Genomic DNA, 20,493 nt, shown 5'->3' on the forward strand with positions numbered 1-20,493 from the left:
GCCTAATGTGTACACGGCCTGCGGGCCGTAGTTTGCCCATACCTGCTATAGAGTTTTATAGAGTTTTCTGTCAGTAAACATTATGATGTATTTTGTGGGCGGAGCGTTAAGTGGAGGCAGATTAATTCTCTGAACACTTTAAGCTTTTTGAGCTTTTATGCTTTTTATTTATAGTGACAGAGATGGTATTGAAAGGGGGAGAGAGAGAGAGAGGTGATGACATGCAGCAAAGGGCCACAAGTCGGATTCGAACCCCGGGCTGCTGCGGTCAGGACTGAGCCTCTCAGTTTCTCTCAATATGTACAGTCACTCACTCTCTGGGACCGCAAGCGTAACTTGACAAAGTTAACATTAAAGGCAGGGTTGGTAAATATTTTAGAAATATTTTTTGTTCAAAGTCTCATTACATCACGATCAGCAATCAATAAATCGAATGCTCTGACAAAAAAAAAAGGAAAAAGATCCGGTATCTGTGGCTGTCACAGGACTGTAATAAACCCATCCAATCATTTCATTTGGCCCGAGTGTAATGACTGGACGAGCTACCCGTCTACCTACCTGCCTGCTCTGCCCGTGCACTCATTTGCGTGTCACTGGAGACTTCCACCAGCTGCTAGCTTGTCCGCCGTTGAGTATAGGGCGGACCGATAAATCGTATTGTCATCGCAATATGAGCATGCGCGATGAACACATCCCAAAAGACTGTCTGAAATGCGATGAATAAGAAAAATCCTTATATTTAGGGATGGTTAATGAAACCGGTTATTAAATGGGCCGCGGGGCTAAAGCTGCATCCTCTCCCTCTGCCCTGTGTCGGAGCTCTCCACACACATTAACACACACGGCGAAGTCAGCGAACAGCTGATCAGACAGGCGATCGCAGCAAATCGCTGATCTTGTAGCTCGCTGGAACCTCGAATCACAGTTTTTCATGTCAAACATTGAATTTCGAGTCAGAGCAATATTCTTTTGATTGTGGCACCCAACAACACAGTAAGATGACATTTTCGATGTGTAACTTTAGCCCACTACTCTGAGGTGATTTGTGTGTTGCCTGCAGTCTTTCCTTTGTTGTGCCTCCAGCTAACACCGTGACGTAATCATGACGTCGGCCCCAATAAGGTTAATTTCAGAGAGAGAGACATCTTGTACTGGTGTGATAAATGCATTATTAAGAGTAATGGAAATGTCACAGTTCTGGCCTGGTAAAGATTGCCATCGTGACTTTCACGTAAAAAGTGACCAGGGTGCATATTCAGACACGTTGTATGACGACTAAACCGAACTTCATGTTTAACATTATTGCAGCGTTCAAATGAATCCTTTTAGTGCAACCCATCCTCATAGTGCTGTTTAGTAAAAAATCCATGGAGGCTGTCAGTGGCAGGATTAGGCAGTGTCTAGTGGTGTGGTTGAATATCCCGCTGGTCACTCCTCCCTTTCCAAGACTCCATGAAGAGGACCCACTCCCTATCTATGTAGATATAAACGGCTCATTCTAAGCTAACAAAAACACAACCATTCTTAGTGTCAGTTATACACTAATGAAAACGTGGTTATGAATATTATATTCCTATTCTACTAATAGATCCCAAAATGCTCCAGACTGTTCCTTTAAGTAAAAGCACCGAATATTAGTAACGTGTTGAAGCTGTTCTTGCTGCTCCGTTGGTTACTCTTCTTTACCGGCCTTGTGTCTTTTCTGTTTGTTTTTTTCCAGACACGATCATTTCATCTCCTCCAGCCTGTCATCTTCTCCCTCCCTGTTCGATGGCGCCGTCATCAGCACCGTGACTACAGCGACGAAGAAACATTTCAGCACGCTGCTGAGTCTTCTGGGAGGTCTGCTGGCGAAGGAGCACCTCTACCCCGAGGCCAGGTTCTTCATCATGCCAATTTACACCACGACAAAATCTCAATCATGAACTTAGAATTGGAATACCACAGGCAATGCTAGAGCTGCTAACGTAGAACAAATACACACACTGTTTATCAGGCAATCGCTATTGTCAATCTGGGCAGACAGAGCGTCGTTACGTCGGGCAGACACACAGGACGCAAGGCACAAATCTTGTCGGTTAACGGTTAATAATCGGTTAACGAGGGTCAGTTATCGGTTAAGACAATTTTTCAAAATGAGCATCCCTAGTATTGCTGCAACGGGCTGAAGCGTCCAATTAGTAATCACCTTCTCTTTCTCTCTCTGTCTATGTCTCTCTGTTTCTCTCTCTGTCTCTCTCTCTCTCTGTCTCTCTCTCTCTCTCTCTCTCTCTCTCTCTCTCTCACACAAACACACCCACACACACCAGCCATAGTGGCGGCACAAAATTTGAACACGTTCCGTGTCATCACCACTACCTAATGCGCTGTCAAGAGGTCGTGGTTATTTCACGTATTTCTGTGAGATCATGTTGCGCGCACACACACACACACACACACACACACACACACACACCGCGACACGCAAATTCAGCTGGATGATTAACGCATATAATAAATAATAAAAAGCAATAAAAACCCTGACCCATGCATCGCCCCCGGATACAATTGCTATGATACCTTTGTGTTGGTTTCGTCAGGAGGCTGCTGCTGACCTGGGCTCAGGAAATCTCTGTGCTTATGAAGAGGTCGGACACCTACAGCCCTCTCTTCTCCCTGCCCTCCTTCAACAAGTTCTGCAGGGGCCTGCTGGCTAACGGTGAGCCCCAATATGTCCAGGATTTTTTTTCACCATGTGTGTTTCCACAGGCTGACAGGACATGTCTTAGTCATTTGTTTTTCCTTCTTTTGTTTTTCTGTGGACAGGTCTTAATGAAGATCAAAGTATCTGCCTTCAGACCTGCCTCAGTTTACAGGTCCTCTCTTCATCTCTGTCCACCGAGCTGCTGCAGAGGTGAGAGTGCTTTCAGGCAGTGCTTCAAACATTTGATCTGTAAAGTAGGCAGATGTTTTCTTACCGCTCTGCGCTTTCCGTTAGGTGTGTGGATGTGTCCAGAGTCCAGTTGGTCCACTCAGCAGTGAGGGTGAGGCAGGCCTATGGCAAGCTGCTCAGGACAATCCCCCTGGATGTGGCTTTAAGGTAAGACTTAACTGCAGCACTGGAGGGCCTCTACAGTAAAATGGATCTGTTCTCCACACACCAAATCTGTTTGACATCTTGTATTTATTAGGGGTGTAACGGTACGGTGTGTACCTTGGTATTTGGGGTCAGGGTTCTGTACGATTTTTTTTCACATTCTACAGTTGCTCATTGGCCATAATTCTTTAACAGTTAAGGCACTCAAATACTGGCATATTGTCAATAATAAAAGATAAATAAATAACAGAAATGTCTGTAATGTAAATGTAAACCAGTGACCAGAGATCCCCCAGTCAGAGCTGGTTAATGTGGCCCGGGAAAGGGAAGTTTGGGGTCCCCTGCTGGAGCTGTTGCCCCCACGACCCGACCCCGGATAAGTGGTTGAAGATGAGTGAGTGAGTTGGGTATATACTTTATTAATCATGCGTGTGTGTTTTCTTTTTTTTGTCCGTCCACAGTAACCACAGCCACCCTGAGATGCGGGAGATCTCACTGGCCGTCCGCCACCACATGAGCCGAGCACCGAGCAGCACCTTCCACCCCCAGGATTTCAGCGACCTCATCAGCTTCATCTTATATGGAGTCCTGCACCGGGGAGGGTACATGTCACATCGACAGAGCGATCACAAATTACTCTTCTCTCTTACAGTCCCGGGGACAGAGATAGATACAGCAAGGGTCAGACCGCCTCTGTATGGCAGCATACAGTTCCCGAATATGTTATAGTTTTAACCACAACCAAAACAAGATATTTGTAATTATGGCAGGATGCAAATGCCAGCTTATGTTCTACATGTTTCTGAATAACTCAGTCAGGGTCACGGATTCCAACAAGCCTGTTATTCATGCTGAGCTTCACGTTTCTCTAATCCACAGCAAGGATCCCTGGCTTGAGCGTCTGTACTACAGCTGCCAGCGGCTGGAGAAACGGGACGGCCGGGCAGGTGCAGACGGCAGCAAGCCAGGTGTGGTTCCGCGGGTGCTGTTGAAAACCGAAGCAGTGCTGTGGCAGTGGGCGGTGTGGGAGGCCGCACAGTTCACCGTACTGTCCAAACTCCGAACACCGCTGGGCCGAGCTCAGGACACCTTCCAGACCATCGAAGGTAAAAAATCCAGTTCGTCTTCACAGCGACTGGAACTTAGTTTGGTTTTCACGCCGAATCTACGACTGTAGGTCTGCCCTCTCCAAGTGCCATTGTAGTTAAATCAAATCAAATCTAAAAAAAGTAAAAATTTTAACTTAAAAAGCTGATCATGATTTTGAATATGTTAGATAGAGAATTGAGAAATGACCAGAGATCAACAAAGTTCCCCCACCTGCTGAACATGAAGCAAAGCGCCGCCTTAACATCGGGGCCCCCGGTGCACCGCAGCCTTCCTTTATTTGTCTCCTGTATCTCTGTGTTTCAGGTATGATCCGGAGCCTGGCAGCCCACAGTCTGAACCCAGAGCAGGATGTTGGAGCGTGGGCCGGTGCCGGAGGCGACGGGGACGGCCACCACTCCAATCAGCTCCGCCTCGCTCTGCTGCTCCAGTACGTGGAGAACCTGGAGAAGCTTATGTACAACGCCTACGAGGGCTGCGCCAACGCTCTCACTGCCCCACCAAAGGTGTGCAACTTAAAGCTCCACACTCCACCGCTGCTTAAAGATTGAAGTGTTTAAAATGTCCTACTGTCAGTAAAGGAGTGCTGAGAACAGGGAGCACCATTTGAAAAGCAGTCATTCAAATGTTCAGGATGACAACCACTTACCCTCAGTAATAGTCCATAAATAATGTGATGAGTCCCTCCCTCTGTGTTTCAGGGCATCAGGACATTCTTCTACACCAACCGTCAGACATGCCAAGACTGGCTGACGAGGATCCGCCTGGCGCTCATGAGAGTCGGCCTTCTGTCCGGCCAACCGGCGGTAACCATCCGCCACGGCTTCGACCTGCTGACGGAGATTAAAAACAGCAACTCCCAGGTCAGTTATCCCTCTCGTAACCATTGACCAGTGTCGGACCAGGGTTATCTGACCCGTGTTCAACCCTTCTTTTGTCAGTTCAAACCAAGCTGGTTAATCCCTGGTCATGACAGTTCAGATACAACCTGGCTCACAACCCGGGAGCAATGCATACCAGTTAGAGAGGGGATGATAGTGGCATCATCAATGTGTGCAAACACGTCAAATATCACAGAATGATGCATGCTCTGGGGATAATATGGTGTAAATATAGTACGTACAGCATTTTCACCCTTGTAAAATGTTTAATGATGTCATACTGTGCATAGCATCAGCACTTACATCACAGTACATTTATCATATATTAGACTACATTGTGCTATCTAATATGATAATATACGCTACAGAAACTATTGAAGACTGAAGTGTATATTTACCTATAGTAGGGCTACTAGAGTTGTTCAGCTGGGCATGTGGCAACTGTTGACTAATGTAAGAGCTTGTCCAAATGTAATAAAATCAGTTTATATTTAATTTAGTTTGCTAATTGCTCGATAATATAATTGTATCTGAAAACATTCCCGCTGCCGTCGCACCGTTGGTTTGAGCCACGGCGACCTGTGACAGTTGCGTCACGACCTTGCGTCCCCATTTGTAACCCGCCCCGGTTGTTAGCGACCCTGGTGCGTGCCTTTCACATCGAAATCGACTCTGGTCCGACCCACCTCTCGACCTGGGTCGCAAAGCGGGAGTCGATCAACGCGGGTTAACCCTTTCAGACACCCAATCAACCCTGGTTGAGTCCTCGGTGTGAAAGGGGTATCATTAGGGCTGTCAAAGTTAACGCGATAACAACAAATTTGTTTTAACGCCACTAATTTATTTAACGCATTAATGCAATCGATCTGTCGGAGGTCGTAGCGGGCTCAGTTTTAAAGCAAAGTGAAGTGAAGATACTGACATCATATGAAACTAGAAAACTTTAAGAATCCATTGTTACCAACCATGTCATGCTTGTCCCTTGACCTCTGACCTCAGGATAGGTGAATGTAAATGGTTTCTATGGGTACCCACGAGTCTCCCCTTTACAGACATGCCCACTTTATGATAATCACATGCAGTTTGGGGCAAGTCATAGTCAAGTCAGCACACTGACAGCTGTTGTTGCCTGTTGGGCTGCAGTTTGCACATATTTATATGCTAAATGCAGTACCTGTGAGGGTTTCTGGACAATATTTGTCATCGTTTTGTGTTGTTAATTGATTTCCAATAATCAATACATACACACATTTGCATAAAGCAGCATATTTGTCCACTCCCGTGTTGATAAGAGTATAATATAATATACAAATCTCCCTTTTAATGTACATTTTGAACAGATGAAAAATATATTTGCGATTAATCGTGATTTAAACATTTGAATCGATTGACAGCCCTAGTTATTATGTGAACCTTTCAGGTGAGCAACATGCGCTCTACGATCAAATGTTGTGTTGTGTTTATGTTTGGAAGGATACAGGCATGTGTCTATTTGATAGTATTGGCTGGTTAGATGAATAGCATGTTTTTGTTTGCACATCAGGGTCCAGAGCTGGAGGTCCCTCTGACATTGCTGGTGGAGGCTCTGTGTGAGCTGCGTTGTCCTGAGGCCATCCAGGGCCTGGCAGCCTGGAGCCTCATCGCCACCGGTAGGGGTCTGGGCTGGCTGTCGTCGGTCGCCCTGCAGGCTGAGGGACGGTAAGCAACGCCGCCCTTTAAACCACACATGTTCACAGCTCAGCCAAATACTCAACTAACTCATCCGACTTTGCTCCATTTATTTGGTTGTTCTCTACTAAATAGTGTTTGTGTGCAGGTTTGAGAAGGCAGCTCTGGAGTATCAAGATCAGCTGTCTGCAGTCACAGGGATGGACTGCAGCATCAAGAGCTCTGAATGCTGTCTGCTCAAACTCTCCAGCAACACGAGCAGCCCCAAACACACCAGCAACGGTAAACCAGCAGATATCCACATTAAATGCAGTCCAACTGCTATATGATAACGTGTGTTTGCTCTCACCTGCATTTTCACCCTTAAATTTCAATTGAATACAAAGATGAAGTTGAAGATTACAGATATTCCGTGTTAGTTTAGCGACCGTATCAAACAGAAACCGTGGATTATTTTTTATTATTAATGTTAAATCAGATGAGAGAAATATGCTGTTCTAGCAGCTAGAAGTTCACGTCAGTTGTACGTTTTACTTCCTAAAACTCTCGACCCAGGCAAGGCGAGCAATCTCTTGTTTTGTCAAATGCCACCCGCGCTCAAGCTTTTCCACACGTCTGTTTGAGTGCATGAGTGTCTGAAAACCGGGGTGCTGATTTCATCCGAGGAGCGACAGAGTCAAGTGTTTTGAGCAAGGCACTATTCCGATTCTCAATGACTTTGTTGGGGGAATCTGAATGGGTACTGCAGGAGTCAAGTATACCAGGTAATAGGGATGTTGATAATTAACCGTTCAACTGTTAACCCACATTAAGAATTTTAACCGATTAACGCTATCGGTTAAAACGGTTAAAAGATATATATATAAAAAATGAATTAAAAAGCTGAGCAAATCTCAGAGGAGCGGCTTGGAGAAAAGCTGGTCCACCTTAACAGCCCACCTTAAGAGAGTCTGAGCCGGCGTTGCAGATACAGGAAGTCGGCTCGAGGAGCTGTTGCATTTATTCATCGTCAAATAAACTGTACACACACTGCTACGTTCACAGCTAGAACGCTACCGACAAGCCCATACTCACCGCCGCCACACACACACACACACACACGGTCTGTCGGACACTCGCTAACCTTACGCCGTGCTGACAGACAGTATGTGTGAGACAACGGTGAGCACGAAGCCACCAGCAATTCATTAATTTATAGAAAACATACTGCACGCTTATTTTTCAGCATTAATATACTGAAAATCACTCCAAACAGCATATTATTAAGAAAATTACACTATATGCAAGAGTTTTTGAACCGTACAGGACTGACTGTTTTAGGTAGTAATGTTTCCATTAACAACACTTAAGAAAACAGAGAATCCCCCAGCATGCCAAACTATAAAAACATACACTGCAGGGCCAAAAAGCCCTATTTTTCAGGGCAGGAAGGGTAGCCTACTGTACACAGTACTGTACTGTACTTTGTTATTGTCATCTATAGTGGTTGTTTGCATAAAAACACACAATTCAAATGATCATGATTATTTAAATATTTGTTTTGATTAAAAAAATCTTGGCAAGCTGCTTAGAGCTAGTGTTAGGAAGTTAAACAGGTCATAATTATCTCTATTATCTATTTTATATTGATGTGCAAACATCTCCTTCAAACAACTGGATTTATTCAAGTTTCTCACCAAAAACTAGATTTTACGAGATTACATTTGAACACATCATGATAACGTTGTAATTTACCTTCGCCCAATAAGTCATTTTTCCTGAGCCAACTTTGAACGCCTCATAATAATAACTCAATGGCACCTCCGTTAACGTTCGTATCTCCGGTATTTATCCAGTCAGGACTGTGCTGCCAACCGGCTGCTAACAGCTAACGTTACTAACTCTCCTCTTGCTGATTTCAACACAGATTTGTTGTTCACAGTGTCGCTCAATCAGGGAAAAATAGGATGCATCCTCTCAGGTTTAGTAGCGCCACGCTGTTGAGCGCCTTTTCTCTTCACCGTGTCTCCGGTACTAAATAAACTGAAACATGATACAGCGTGCGTCATTGTGCATGCGTGTAACTGTGGGAAAGCATCAATAAGAGGAATCGATAGTCAGACATGGGTTGACATGGCTAAAGAATGTTCTTGATGATTATTTGTCTTATAATTTAAAGATCATAGGACTGCTGCTCAAAGTGTTTTTATGGGGCGGGGGTGTTTCTTCTGAACAGGTGACAGCAGGAAGACGGTGCTGCTGAAGTCCGGCGAGTGCTCCCCCGAGGTGATCAACTTCCTGGCCAACAAAGCGTGCCAGTGTTACGTGGCGCTCTGCGATTGGGCCTCTGTTAAGGAGTGGCAGGCCGCCGTCAACGCCCTCAAGCAGAACTCCACCAATCCCGTCAGCATCAACCTGAGGACGGATTTCAACTACGTCCAGGCTCTGAGCCGCTTCGAGGAGGGAGATCTGGCGGAGTGCGGAGCTCAGCTGGAGCTGCTGCCCGGAGAGGACTGCAGCTCGCTCTCCAGTACCAAGGACAAGCTGGGTGAGTGACTCCCCACGGATCCTGAAAAAGTCTTAAAGCGTCATAAATTAGATTATTTTTTTTATTTTTTTTTGGGGTGATTTTTAAGCATTTTTATTGATAGGACAGTGGATAGAGTGTTGGAAAGGGGGAGAGAGAGAGAAATGACATGCGGAAAGGACCACAGGCCGGATTCGAACCCCGGTCCACCGCTGCTAGGACTCAGCCTTGGCATTACATGGGCGCTCGCTCTACCGACTGAGCTAACCAGCCGCCCATAAATTATAGATTTTGATATTCAAGATCTAAAAATGTCTGGAATTGTAGGAGGGGAGGCATTAAATCTGGGTCTGCGAAGTCTGTATCGATCGGTGCCCCCCCCCGGGCCTTCAGCCGATCCAACTTTTTATTTCAGTAATGAAAACCATGAAGTGTCGTTGTGTTAAAAGTGTGTTTTTTCTACCAAGACAGACTCACCATATTTTATCGCTGTGGAATCGTTTGCTTAACGTGTCAGAATACAGGATGAATAAGAAGGTTTTTCTTTGGAGTAGATCACATAATGCTCCATGGGCTACAGCACTTCATGCTATTTTTGAGGAAGCTGAATTACAATATATTGAAAGATATATTGTTGAAACCAAAATTCTGAGCATACACCGATCAGCCATAACATTAAGATCACTGACAGGTGAAGTGAATAACATTGATTATCTTGTTACAATGGCAGTGGACGGGATATATTAGGCAGCAAGTGAACATTCTGAACTTTGTGTTGGAAGCAGAACAAATGGGCCAGCGTAAGGATGTGAGCGACTTTGACAAGGGCCAAATAGTGCTGGCTAGACGACTGGGTCAGAGCATCTCCAGAACTGCAGCTCTTGTGGGATGTTCCCGGTCTGCAGTGGTCAGGATCTACCAAAAGTGGTCCAAGGAAGGAAAACCGGTGAACCGGAGACAGGGTCAGACCCGAGGTTCATTGATGCACGTGGGGAGCGAAGGCTGGCCCGTGTTGTCCGATCCAATAGAAGAGCTGCTGGAGCTCAAACTGCTGAAAAAGTCAATGTTGGTTCTGATAGAAAGGTGTCAGAACACACAGTGAGGAGCAGTTTGTTGCATATGGGGCTGCGTAGCCGCAGACCGGTCAGGGTGCCCATGCTGTCCTAATGTTAGGGTTGATTGGTGTGTATTCAAATCGAGCACAATTATGGCGCTGAATCTGATGTTCTAGCAAACTTATGGAGGACTCAAAGGTCTTTAGTTGCACAGTTAAGAACAGGAATCCTTCCTCTGGCCCTTGAAGTCAGTAGATTTAAAAGCATCACACAGGTTGTGCGAAGTATGCGAGTTAGGAGAAGTTGAAAATGAATCACATTTTCTTTTGTATTGTCCATACTATGATGAATTATGAACATCTATTTCAAAATCTGTCTGTTCAAAATGTTTTGGTGCTCGGATGATGACAAAATGGAACGGCTACTTAATTTGAATGCTTATAAGTCGGCTACTTTTGTTTCTCAAACTTGGAAAAAAACGTCAGGATGGTTTATTTGTCTAGTACAGGGGTCAGCAACCTGCGCCTCTTTAGCCTCTCCAGTGGCGCCCTGTGGTTTTGACAAAAAATGATATAGAAATTAATCATTTTAACATTTTAACTTTAATTAATCATTGTTGTAGGCCTAAAGTGATTCTTACATTCTCAAATTGCAAAAATGTGTAGCCTATATTAGGGATACACCGATACCCAAAGCCCAGGTATCGCTATCGGGACTGAGAAAGTGGGATCGGCGCATCCCTAGCATTTACACTGAATAATTAACATTGTGTGTCATAGCCTACGTACTTCTACGCCCTGGCACTTATTCTCTAATTTTGCCGATCCTCAACAGCGTTGGCTAGTCTAGAGTTTCCCCTAGCTACAGTAGGTTTCCAAATCCCAAAAAAAGAGAATTCTTGGAGGAAAATGGAGAGGTTAATAGTGCATGGACAGATTTGTTTGCTTTCTGCAGCGAAAAATTAGCAAACAACTAAAAAAAGTAATTGAAAGACATTTCCAGAACGAACATACACTGGAAGCTCCTGCTGAAAAGAGCTTCCAGCCAAATCTCCTCAAAACGATTCTTCAGTGTCCTGCCTCTCGTTTGTACTTTAGTCCTCACTGCATTAGACTTTTAATAGGTGGTGTTACCTTCATTATGAGGCTCAAATACATTTTGCGGCTCCAGACAGATTTTTTAAAATGGCTCATTTGCTAGTAAAGGTTGCTGACCCCTGGTCTAGTATTATTTGTAATTATCTACCGCTACTCTGGTTTCTGCCTTTGTCTTTTCTTTATTGTCTAAATGATGGTGTCTTGTAAGCCCGTCTGGGCTGGGCATATTAGTCATGCATGACACAATAATAATGATAAAATCAAAATCAATGTATCATACATTGTAAGCTTCGAACAGTAAGTGTAAATAGTGCAGTGAAATCATTTTCAGAAGTTTTCTTCAAACATTACCATTTAACCTCAAAAACATGTTTATGGTGTGTTTGTTTGTCAGATCTGAAGAGGCTTCTGCCCTCCATGAGTCCAGATCCAACTGAGCTGCAGAGAGCCATCGAGGTGCAGCTCCTTCGCAGCGCCGTTAGCGCCATGACCAAAGCAACTCAACAGCAGGAACAGAGGCCCACAGCCAATCCAGAGTGAGTATTCAAACGGATACTTGTGTGTTTGAGGTCCCATCATAGTTCTTGAGAAACCAGAATCGGGTCCTGAAGGGCTCAGGGATCCATTATGATTGAACAGAACTAGTTGGTATGGCGTGCTGTCCGACCACGCCGCGGTTGGTTGTATAGTATCTTCTAGAAGGCCATCGTAGTGTTGCACTTGATTGGAAACATGAAAAATAGCATAGTTCTGTAACAAACAGTCTAAAAACTGTTCACTGTTTTGGCTTTCGGGGTCCCTGTGGTTCAAGGTCTGTCAAGGTCTAGAAGCCTTCCCCCCACTGAAACCAAGAAGAGAGCTTTTCTCTTTGTTGGACTTGCTCTGTAAATACTGGTGTGAGCTGTTGTTTGACACGCCAGAGTTGTGCAGTGTCTTAATGAATGATGTGATATGATGTGATGTTACAGCACGTTGGTGCGCTGCCTGAAACAGACCGGACGGATCTGCTTGGGTCCTCTTCGCCTGTCCACTCTCACGCTGTCTGATGCCCTGCCCACCCTGCCCACCCTGCAGCTCCACTGCACCGCCACCCTGGAGAACACACTGGCTGGACAAGAAGTGTGTACACCCACAGTTTTTACATGTGACTATATGTGATATAAATGGAATGCAATTACACCAGGAATGTTGGTACAAATGTTCTCCTAAAGTGTTGACTGGTTTGGACACCAGAGGATGTGAATTATGAAGAGAGAAAAAAAGAGCAGGACCAAAGATCCCCCATGCTTTTCTAAACACGACATAATGACACTGCTGTCAGATGAATGTAGTGCGTTGCTTCCTAAGCCCTGAGGCCTGTAATACGAGCAGCATTTGGGGTTAACGGGGTAACTTCAGGTTTAACCCTCCAGGGTCTTTCTACGACGGTGGTTCGCTTCTTACCGCTGCAAACATAACCTGCTCTGTAGATAACGGACGAGCTCGTATGAAAGCACCGCCTACTGACTCCCCCACCGGTTAATAAACTCGTGACCGATTACACCGGAGATGACGGTTGATATGTGCAGCGCGCTTACTTTGATCTTTACCGTCGGGTGGCCGTATGTCTCGCTTCTCCGGTCCAGCTTTCGCTGCAGGGGGGGGCCGCAGGTTTCCACCCTGCATTGCTCCGCAGCGCACACCGGCTGTGACCGCTCCGTCCTCCGCGCACATTACCTTGTTAACTTTATGGTTCCCTTATAGCGTTGGGTTTAAATCTGAAATATAGCCAAACGGACGGGCACTTTTGCTTTTCGCTTTCGCGTCATCTTGTCTGTCAACTCTCTCTCGTCCCGATGAGGGCGCACGTAATGTAATTGGCGTCTAGCCGACCACCGTGTGATACAGACTACCGCGACAAGCCCACTATTGACCAATCAGAGGTCAGTGTGCGGATTGTATGATATTACACAAATACGAAGTTAAAGTCATAATCCAGGCCCTAAACTACACAGTTTAATGAGCCAAAATGCAGAGAGGACAGCTGGATGTGTGAATGCGTATAGGCTTAGGCTTAAAATATCACTGCCCATCTAAAGCACTATAGATCTGACTATAGTCACATGTGTGTATTCCGTTGAATTAATGTGCTGCGTAGATGTAGTCTAATAGCATATTATGTTGCCAGTGAGACACTGCACTCACAGTCCTGCAGACTGTATGCGTAGCCTTGGTTACTTCGCTACCAGTACTTTTATGTGGGTGATTATGAGATGAAAGTAAAGCCTGCTGACTCCCAGTCTGTTTCACACTGCCAGGGTAGCAGCTGAAATAAATGAGGCTAGAATTGTCACACACGCCATAACTTCCCCAAGGGAATTAATCGTCTATCTTCTATTCTATATACATCTAAGCAACACATTAAATGAACGGAATACACACGTGTAGGCCTAACTGCAGTCAGATCTACTATCTAGATCAGATCTAGTCTCTCTAGATGGATCAGTGATATTATAAATCTGTTAATTTACGCATTCGCACATCATTAATTTTATCTTTTAACCAGCTATCCTTTCTGCAGCTGTATTTATTTCAGTCTGTTTCACTTCTTCGCATTTGTCTAATATTATATTTTGCTCTCGGTTTGTAAAATGTGCCGCTCTGCTGACGGTCGACTTATCCATGTCTGTGATTGGTCATCTGCTGCCAACACCGCCTCTTTACATGTGTGTGCGCTCAGAGCCAGATAGAGAAACCCTGGGGTTGATTTACCGAACTGATTACTACCGTCGTAGGACCGTTTAGTGGGGATTTCGTTTGTTAGGGTTATTGAAGCCAGATAACGAGAAGATACCCCGGGTATGTTGAACTCGCTTCGTAGTGCAGTCCTCTGGTTGTCTTGTACAGTGTTAACCCCAAGTAAACTTCACTCTTGTTCTAACTTCTGACCAAAGTGTGTTGTTTGCGTTCTTTGCAGGACTGTATGATTCCTCTGTGCAGCGAGGCTCTGACCTCTTGTAAGCAACAGGATGTCCAGCCTTTCCTTCAGGCCCTCCGATACACCATGTTCCAGAGGCAACTCCTCCACAAACTCAAAGGTAATTATGGCTGTGAATCAGGGCCGGCCATGTTGAGGAAGAAGATCGCGGAAGAATAAAAGAGAAAGAGGAGGAGGACAAATAAGAAATACAGCAGGAGGTCAATCATATATACAGTGTTCAGACCCCTTCACTTTTGTCACATTTTGTTATGTTGCAGCCTTATGATAAAGTCGGTAAAATTATTTTTTTCCCCTCATCAATCTACACTCGATACACCATAATGACAAAGCGGAAACAGAATTTTAGAAATTTGACATAAGTATTCAGACCCTTTACTCAGTACTTAGTTGAAGCACCTTTGGCAGCAATTACAGCATAGAGTCTTCTTGGGTATGACGTGACAAGCTTTGCACACCTGGATTTGGGGAGTTTCTGCCATTCTGCTCTCCAGATCCTCTCAAGCTCTGTCAGGTTGGATGGGGACTGTCGGTGGAACAGCCATTGTCAGGTCTCTCAAGAGATGTTTGATTGGGTTCAAGTCAGGGCTCTGGCTGGGCCACTCAAGGACATTCACAGAGTTGTCCCTAAGCCACTCCTGCGTTGTCTTTGGCTGTGTGCTTAGGGTCATTGTCCTGTTGGAAGGTGAACCTTCGGCCCAGTCTGAGGTCCTGAGCGCTCTGGACCAGGTTTTCATTAAGGTTATCTCTGTACTTTGCTCTGTTCAGCTTTCCCCTCAACCCTGACCAGTCGCCCAGTCCCTGCCGCTGAAAAACACCTTCAAAGCATGATGCTGCCACCTCCACCATTCTGTTTCCGCTTTGTCATTATGGTGTATTGAGTGTAGATTGATGAGGGAAAAAAATAATTTTATCGATTTGAGCATAAGGCTGCAACATAACACAACGTGACAAAAGTGAAGGGGTCTGAATACTTTCTGAATGCACTTCATATACTGTATATAATATCAAAATCGTCCCTAAAAATCCCGTATCGGCTGGGCTCTAGTTTTCGCAGCTGAATTAGTTTGACATTCTGATATATGATATCTGATATAGACCCTTCTGTCTGAAATTGTTTTTTTGGGGTTTTTTTCAAAAATGAGATATTTGTTCAGGGAGTGCAGTTAGTGAAAGTGAGGGCTCCGTGGCAGCTCTGACAGTTTGACGGAGTAGCAGCGGTGGGCAGGGGGGGGCTCAGCGAAGGGTCAATTGAGCCAAGCTGGCACAATGCAAATGTTTTCCCCCTCTCTAGCATGGCCAGGTTGAAATAAGTAGTACAGGTTGATGACATGTTGGAGGTGCAAGACAAGCAGTAGAATCTGTAGTCTGCAGCTCACTGTGGCCTTGCTCAGACCTGGTATTAACATGCGTCCTCAGTGATCGGCTCACAAGTGGACAGCTTTAAGTACGTCTGTTCACACCTGGCATTAGAATGCGTCTCCACATGCGTCTTTAGTGGCCACTTGTGATCCGATCTCACTTCCCCGCTCTATATGCAAATAAACACGTAGTAAACACACGGCTGATACAGCAGCCGTTGTGACGTAATATTACAGGAATGTCAGTAGTGATATCCCACATATTCGTGAATTCTGGTACATTGTATTAACATAAAAATAAAAGGTTATTGTACCAGCGGTGTAGCGCTCCAGAGAGCCGGGGAAGATAGAGAACAGGGAGGCGGGTGTCAGCTCCGCGCAAGGCAGTGGAACAAAAACACCGACACATCAGTATGATAATAATGCACTTTGCGTGCCTAGTCTGATAGTCTGTAGATATGTAGCCTATAAACAAGATATATTTTAATAAAATACAGTTGTACTGACAGGATACAGTAGAGCACAGAGGCCGTTTCCATGCTGACAAGCGCCCGTGTCTGCCTGTTTGTTTATTCACCTGAGGGGCGCGGTGATCCCGCGGATCCCAGCTGGACATCAGATGAGTAGGCGGTCCTTAATGTGGCCCAGGATACATTCACTACACACTGCTAAAAGAATGTGGTCATATGTGGCCCAGACCACCTCTGAATGTGGTCTGAAAGATCCGATCTCAATGCGTCCTGAGTGTGTTCACACCTGTACTTAGAGCTGTCCACTTGTGATGGGATCCCTGAGGATGCATGTTAATACCAGGTCTGAACAGGGCCTGTGGCTCTTTCTGCTCCTACTATTCCTCCCTGCAATATTTAGAACAGGTCAGCTAACCAAATATGTTTTGCATGTACACTTGACTTCATTGAAGAATTGCATGCCGTGTGATAAACACATTACATGTCTTATAACCTCTTCACGATAAAAGTGTGACGCAGAGGCAACAGGAAATGTTGGGTTTGCCTCAACAGTAACTCAACACAGCTCTGATACGGCTGAAAGACGTCAGTAAACGGTAAAATAAGGCTGATATCTAAAGTGGACTGACCCGGGCCTATGGAAAAAAAACAACCTGTATTTGTCTCCATGAGGCTCTGAGATTTGTCCCCTCTCCATTGTTGTCCAGGTTACTCTTCCTCCGTCGATGGCCACCTACTGGAGCTTTGTCTGACCGCTGTCAAATTTGCCCGGAAAAAAGGCAACATTGCCCTGGCGTCCCGCCTGCTCAGCCAATGCAGCGACGGGACCCAAGAAGAGGAGCAGCAGGACGAGCTGAGCCAGGCCTTCAGGCGTCTCACCCTGGAGGGCACCCTGGGAGAGAAATGGGGACCGGAGCTACAGATCGAAAAAGCCAAAGTCCTGAGAACTGCAGGTGACAAACGGGAGACACTGAAAAGCTGCATTACACTACTATTACAGAAATAGAATCTGAATTTGAGAATGGTGATTTTGACACGGTCAATTTCCGTTACGTCTGTCCAGAGCAGCTTTAACATACAGCCACAAGAACAACAGCACAACTCATTGTTATGGTGGTGGACGTAGCCTGCATGATTCAGCACACACTCACGCACGCACGCACACACACACACACACACACACACACAACGCACTGATGCAGAACAGTGAGAAGAAAACACAGCTCACAGTATGTCAGCTGACAAAGACGTAAAGGCGATCCCAGCGGACACATCTCTTGTATTTCTGAGTGTGGTGGTGGTGGTGGTGTTGGTGTTGTTGTTGTTGATGATGATGATGTTGCTCCTCTAAGCCGCCGTGTGTATCTCAACAGGCCAGTCCATGGCAGCCATGGAGATGCTGAGCAAGGCTGCCCTGTCCTACTGCCATGTGGGGAAGAATGAAGGCGCCGCCTGCCGCTCACTGCTGACACTCTGCAAATGGCTGTTGGCCGACTGGAAGGACATGACTCCTCAGCTTAAACAGGCACGCTCACCTTTCAGTACAGCTCTACTTTAACCTGACTTTGCTCTGGATTTCAGTGATTTAAAATGTAAGCTAGGCCCTCACGGTATGAGAAAAATCTGCGATGTGCGATAATATTGTTCAATAGATGACGATAGGACTTGCGATAAATACGCATATTGTGCATATTGGCTGTACATATATTTTGAATATAACTAGGCTAAATGTTGTTTCTAGAGCAGCAGCAGTAATGTTTACAACAGCAAAGTCACCATTTAGAAATCTCCCTTGAAACAAATCTAAAATGTTAATAAAATAAATCATATACATGACATGAAAATACTGAGTGAAGCTCTGAAGAACACAGACATCAGTCAGTATCAGTCCTTCCTCCTGTCCTCTGCTGATGTGAAGGAGGGGGGCGGGCTGTTTTGTCTCTGCCAGCAGATACGTTTACAAGCAAGATACTGTACATGCAAACTAACCTAAACAGTTAGACTACCTTTTACACCAAGTGTGCACTGGGTGGTGGTATTATTTCGGAAAGAATTAACAAAATAATTTGCTGATGTTTTGCTTTTAGGTGGTGAAGAGGTCCGGAGCAGTAAACTCATCCAATGCTGTGGGCAGCTTGTCGCCACTGAGCCGGAATATTGCCGCTCTGCTGGAGCTTCCCCTCGAGGACCAGGGTATTCCCCACATCATCGCCGAGACCTCCGGTAACATTAACGCGTGCTCAGTGTGGAAACCTCACCATAAATGTGTCTCAATGATCTAGATGTACTGTAAAAGTCCTCATACCGGATACATCCATAAGCATTCATTAACTAAACTTCCAGTCTTGTACCATTGCTAAGACATTTAAGACTTTTTTCAATCAAAAAGTGTAGCAGTGTTTTTTTGGTTCTCCTGTGCAGTGAGTGTGGGCGTTGGGGAGCCCGACTTCGTGTTGGGCCAACTCTACCAGCTCTCCACCAGCCTGGCTCCAGAGATGGCCAAGTCCTGGGCAGCCCTGGCCAGCTGGGCTTACCGCTGGGGCAGGAAGGTTGTGGATAATGCCAGGTTAGTGGACCGACTGGAATACATGTATAGTTACCAGCTAGGAGCTTCACCTGTATGATTCTAATGCAATCAATTCTACCATTGTAGAGTTGATAATGTTGTCTTGGTTGTTGTCAGAGAGGCGTTGATTTTAACTCAGTCAAAACTGAGAGCATGCTGAAGGAATACTTCTCCTGATTTAATGTTTTTTTTTTCCTCAGCCAAGGGGAGGGGTTGCCTCTTCTTCCTGGAGAAAAGAAAGACATAGAGGAGCTGCTGCCAGCCACCACCAGCCAAGAAGACAAGGACACCATCTTCAGCATTCTGGGACAGGCCATGTGTCGACCCACTGGCATACAGGTAGAGTCTGCCTTTTGGACACTTTACTTCAGATTTTTATCTTAAAGGGTGGGTCCATTATTATGTTTTTTGAGGTGTTGATATCATTCTGTAGCTTCCCCGTGTTCTTATGTATTCAAACCCAAACATTAAAATTTTGGTCAAAGTATGTATGTTTTAGCATAAAAATGCAATTTTTCCTTCAAGTCCTTCTAAAACCTTTTTTCCACATGACCTGACGTAGGTTTCTGCAATATGACGCTGCGACATGTGCTTTATATATACATCCTTATAGTCAGTGTATTAACGCTACACACAGTAACTTAGATGGCGGTCGGCATGCTCCCAGTTTGGAGAAGCAGACAGGAGTAGCGGCAAGAAGCTAAGCAACATACTGCTGTGGAAGCCACGTTAGTTCAGATCAGAAAGTCACACAATAACACAAACAAACTAACTGATGCAGCGGTAGACCAGCAACTCCCTGCTTTGAGAGGTAAAATGACTGTTTTTGTGAATGGAGTCTGGTCTGGTCTTGAAGACCACGATATAACGGCTTCAGTTCTCAGTCAGAAAGTGCTGTCTGATGGCGAGGTGAAGCAGTGAAAATATTCTAAATATAGCGTACACTTAAACTGATATGGATTTGTTTTAGGTGGCTTAAATACGTTTTTTGCTGCTCCCGTCCACAGCCGCTTTACCTCGCCGTCAGACAGTAACTGAAACTGTTATATCGCGGTCTTCAAGACCAGACCAGACTCCATTCACAAAACAGTAATTTTACCGCTCAGAACACGGGGGTATACATACAATCCCACTTCAATAGTTATAACTTGGCTCAGCTCACATTGACTCAGCTAGCGCTAGCGTTCACATTATTCATAACCTTATTAATTAGCTACTGTCACTGTCTGGAGCACATGATCATAAGCACACACACAACCCGTTCTCATCCGTCAAATTCGGTCGCTTTGTATCTGACAGAGCTAAAGGGGGACTCCGTATCAGAAGCCGAGGGGCATGACAAATTGGCAGTATTTGACCACCTGAATGGGCTGTACACCCTGCGTGCTGTTATTGGCTGTGGGTTACACCCCCACGTGGGGCCCAAAGGCTGTTTGCAGACGCGTGCAGAGTCCCGAACAGCAACATAAGAAGAAAAGAGAAAATCCCGGCTGAGGGCTGCAGGGTCTCTGTAGATACAGACACCACCCCACTGCTAAAGGGTCACAGTGATGATTGAGAAGATTATTTTAGTATCTATCTATACATTGTTGTTTAGAAAATTCCTGCATATTATACTTTTTTGAAAAAGGTCGAGGGGAAAAAACCTAGTGATGACTCACATCACATCTTTAACATGGATTACTGCTTGTGACAGATATATTGTTTCGCTGCTTGTGTCAGCAAAATT

At 45.2% G+C, this 20,493-nt stretch overlaps 1 protein-coding gene across 2 annotated transcripts in view; it reads left to right on the forward strand.

The window, feature by feature from the left end:
- The window catches only part of smg1 (SMG1 nonsense mediated mRNA decay associated PI3K related kinase), a 70,653-nt gene that overhangs the window by 18,081 nt on the left and 32,079 nt on the right, over window positions 1-20,493 (forward strand). For both annotated transcript variants that reach the window (XM_037793052.1, XM_037793053.1), the window contains exons 15-33: window positions 1,721-1,879; window positions 2,580-2,698; window positions 2,806-2,893; window positions 2,978-3,079; window positions 3,538-3,678; window positions 3,956-4,182; window positions 4,490-4,689; window positions 4,885-5,046; window positions 6,608-6,762; window positions 6,881-7,014; window positions 8,948-9,259; window positions 11,785-11,926; window positions 12,359-12,509; window positions 14,347-14,467; window positions 16,906-17,151; window positions 17,572-17,723; window positions 18,286-18,421; window positions 18,620-18,764; window positions 18,965-19,103. In XM_037793052.1, the coding sequence (XP_037648980.1) occupies window positions 1,721-1,879; window positions 2,580-2,698; window positions 2,806-2,893; window positions 2,978-3,079; window positions 3,538-3,678; window positions 3,956-4,182; window positions 4,490-4,689; window positions 4,885-5,046; window positions 6,608-6,762; window positions 6,881-7,014; window positions 8,948-9,259; window positions 11,785-11,926; window positions 12,359-12,509; window positions 14,347-14,467; window positions 16,906-17,151; window positions 17,572-17,723; window positions 18,286-18,421; window positions 18,620-18,764; window positions 18,965-19,103 (3,031 nt within the window). The remainder of the gene's footprint in view (window positions 1-1,720; window positions 1,880-2,579; window positions 2,699-2,805; window positions 2,894-2,977; window positions 3,080-3,537; window positions 3,679-3,955; window positions 4,183-4,489; window positions 4,690-4,884; window positions 5,047-6,607; window positions 6,763-6,880; window positions 7,015-8,947; window positions 9,260-11,784; window positions 11,927-12,358; window positions 12,510-14,346; window positions 14,468-16,905; window positions 17,152-17,571; window positions 17,724-18,285; window positions 18,422-18,619; window positions 18,765-18,964; window positions 19,104-20,493) is intronic.

This window comes from Sebastes umbrosus, chromosome 14, assembly GCF_015220745.1.
Source record: "Sebastes umbrosus isolate fSebUmb1 chromosome 14, fSebUmb1.pri, whole genome shotgun sequence".
Taxonomy (NCBI): Eukaryota; Metazoa; Chordata; class Actinopteri; order Perciformes; family Sebastidae; genus Sebastes; species Sebastes umbrosus.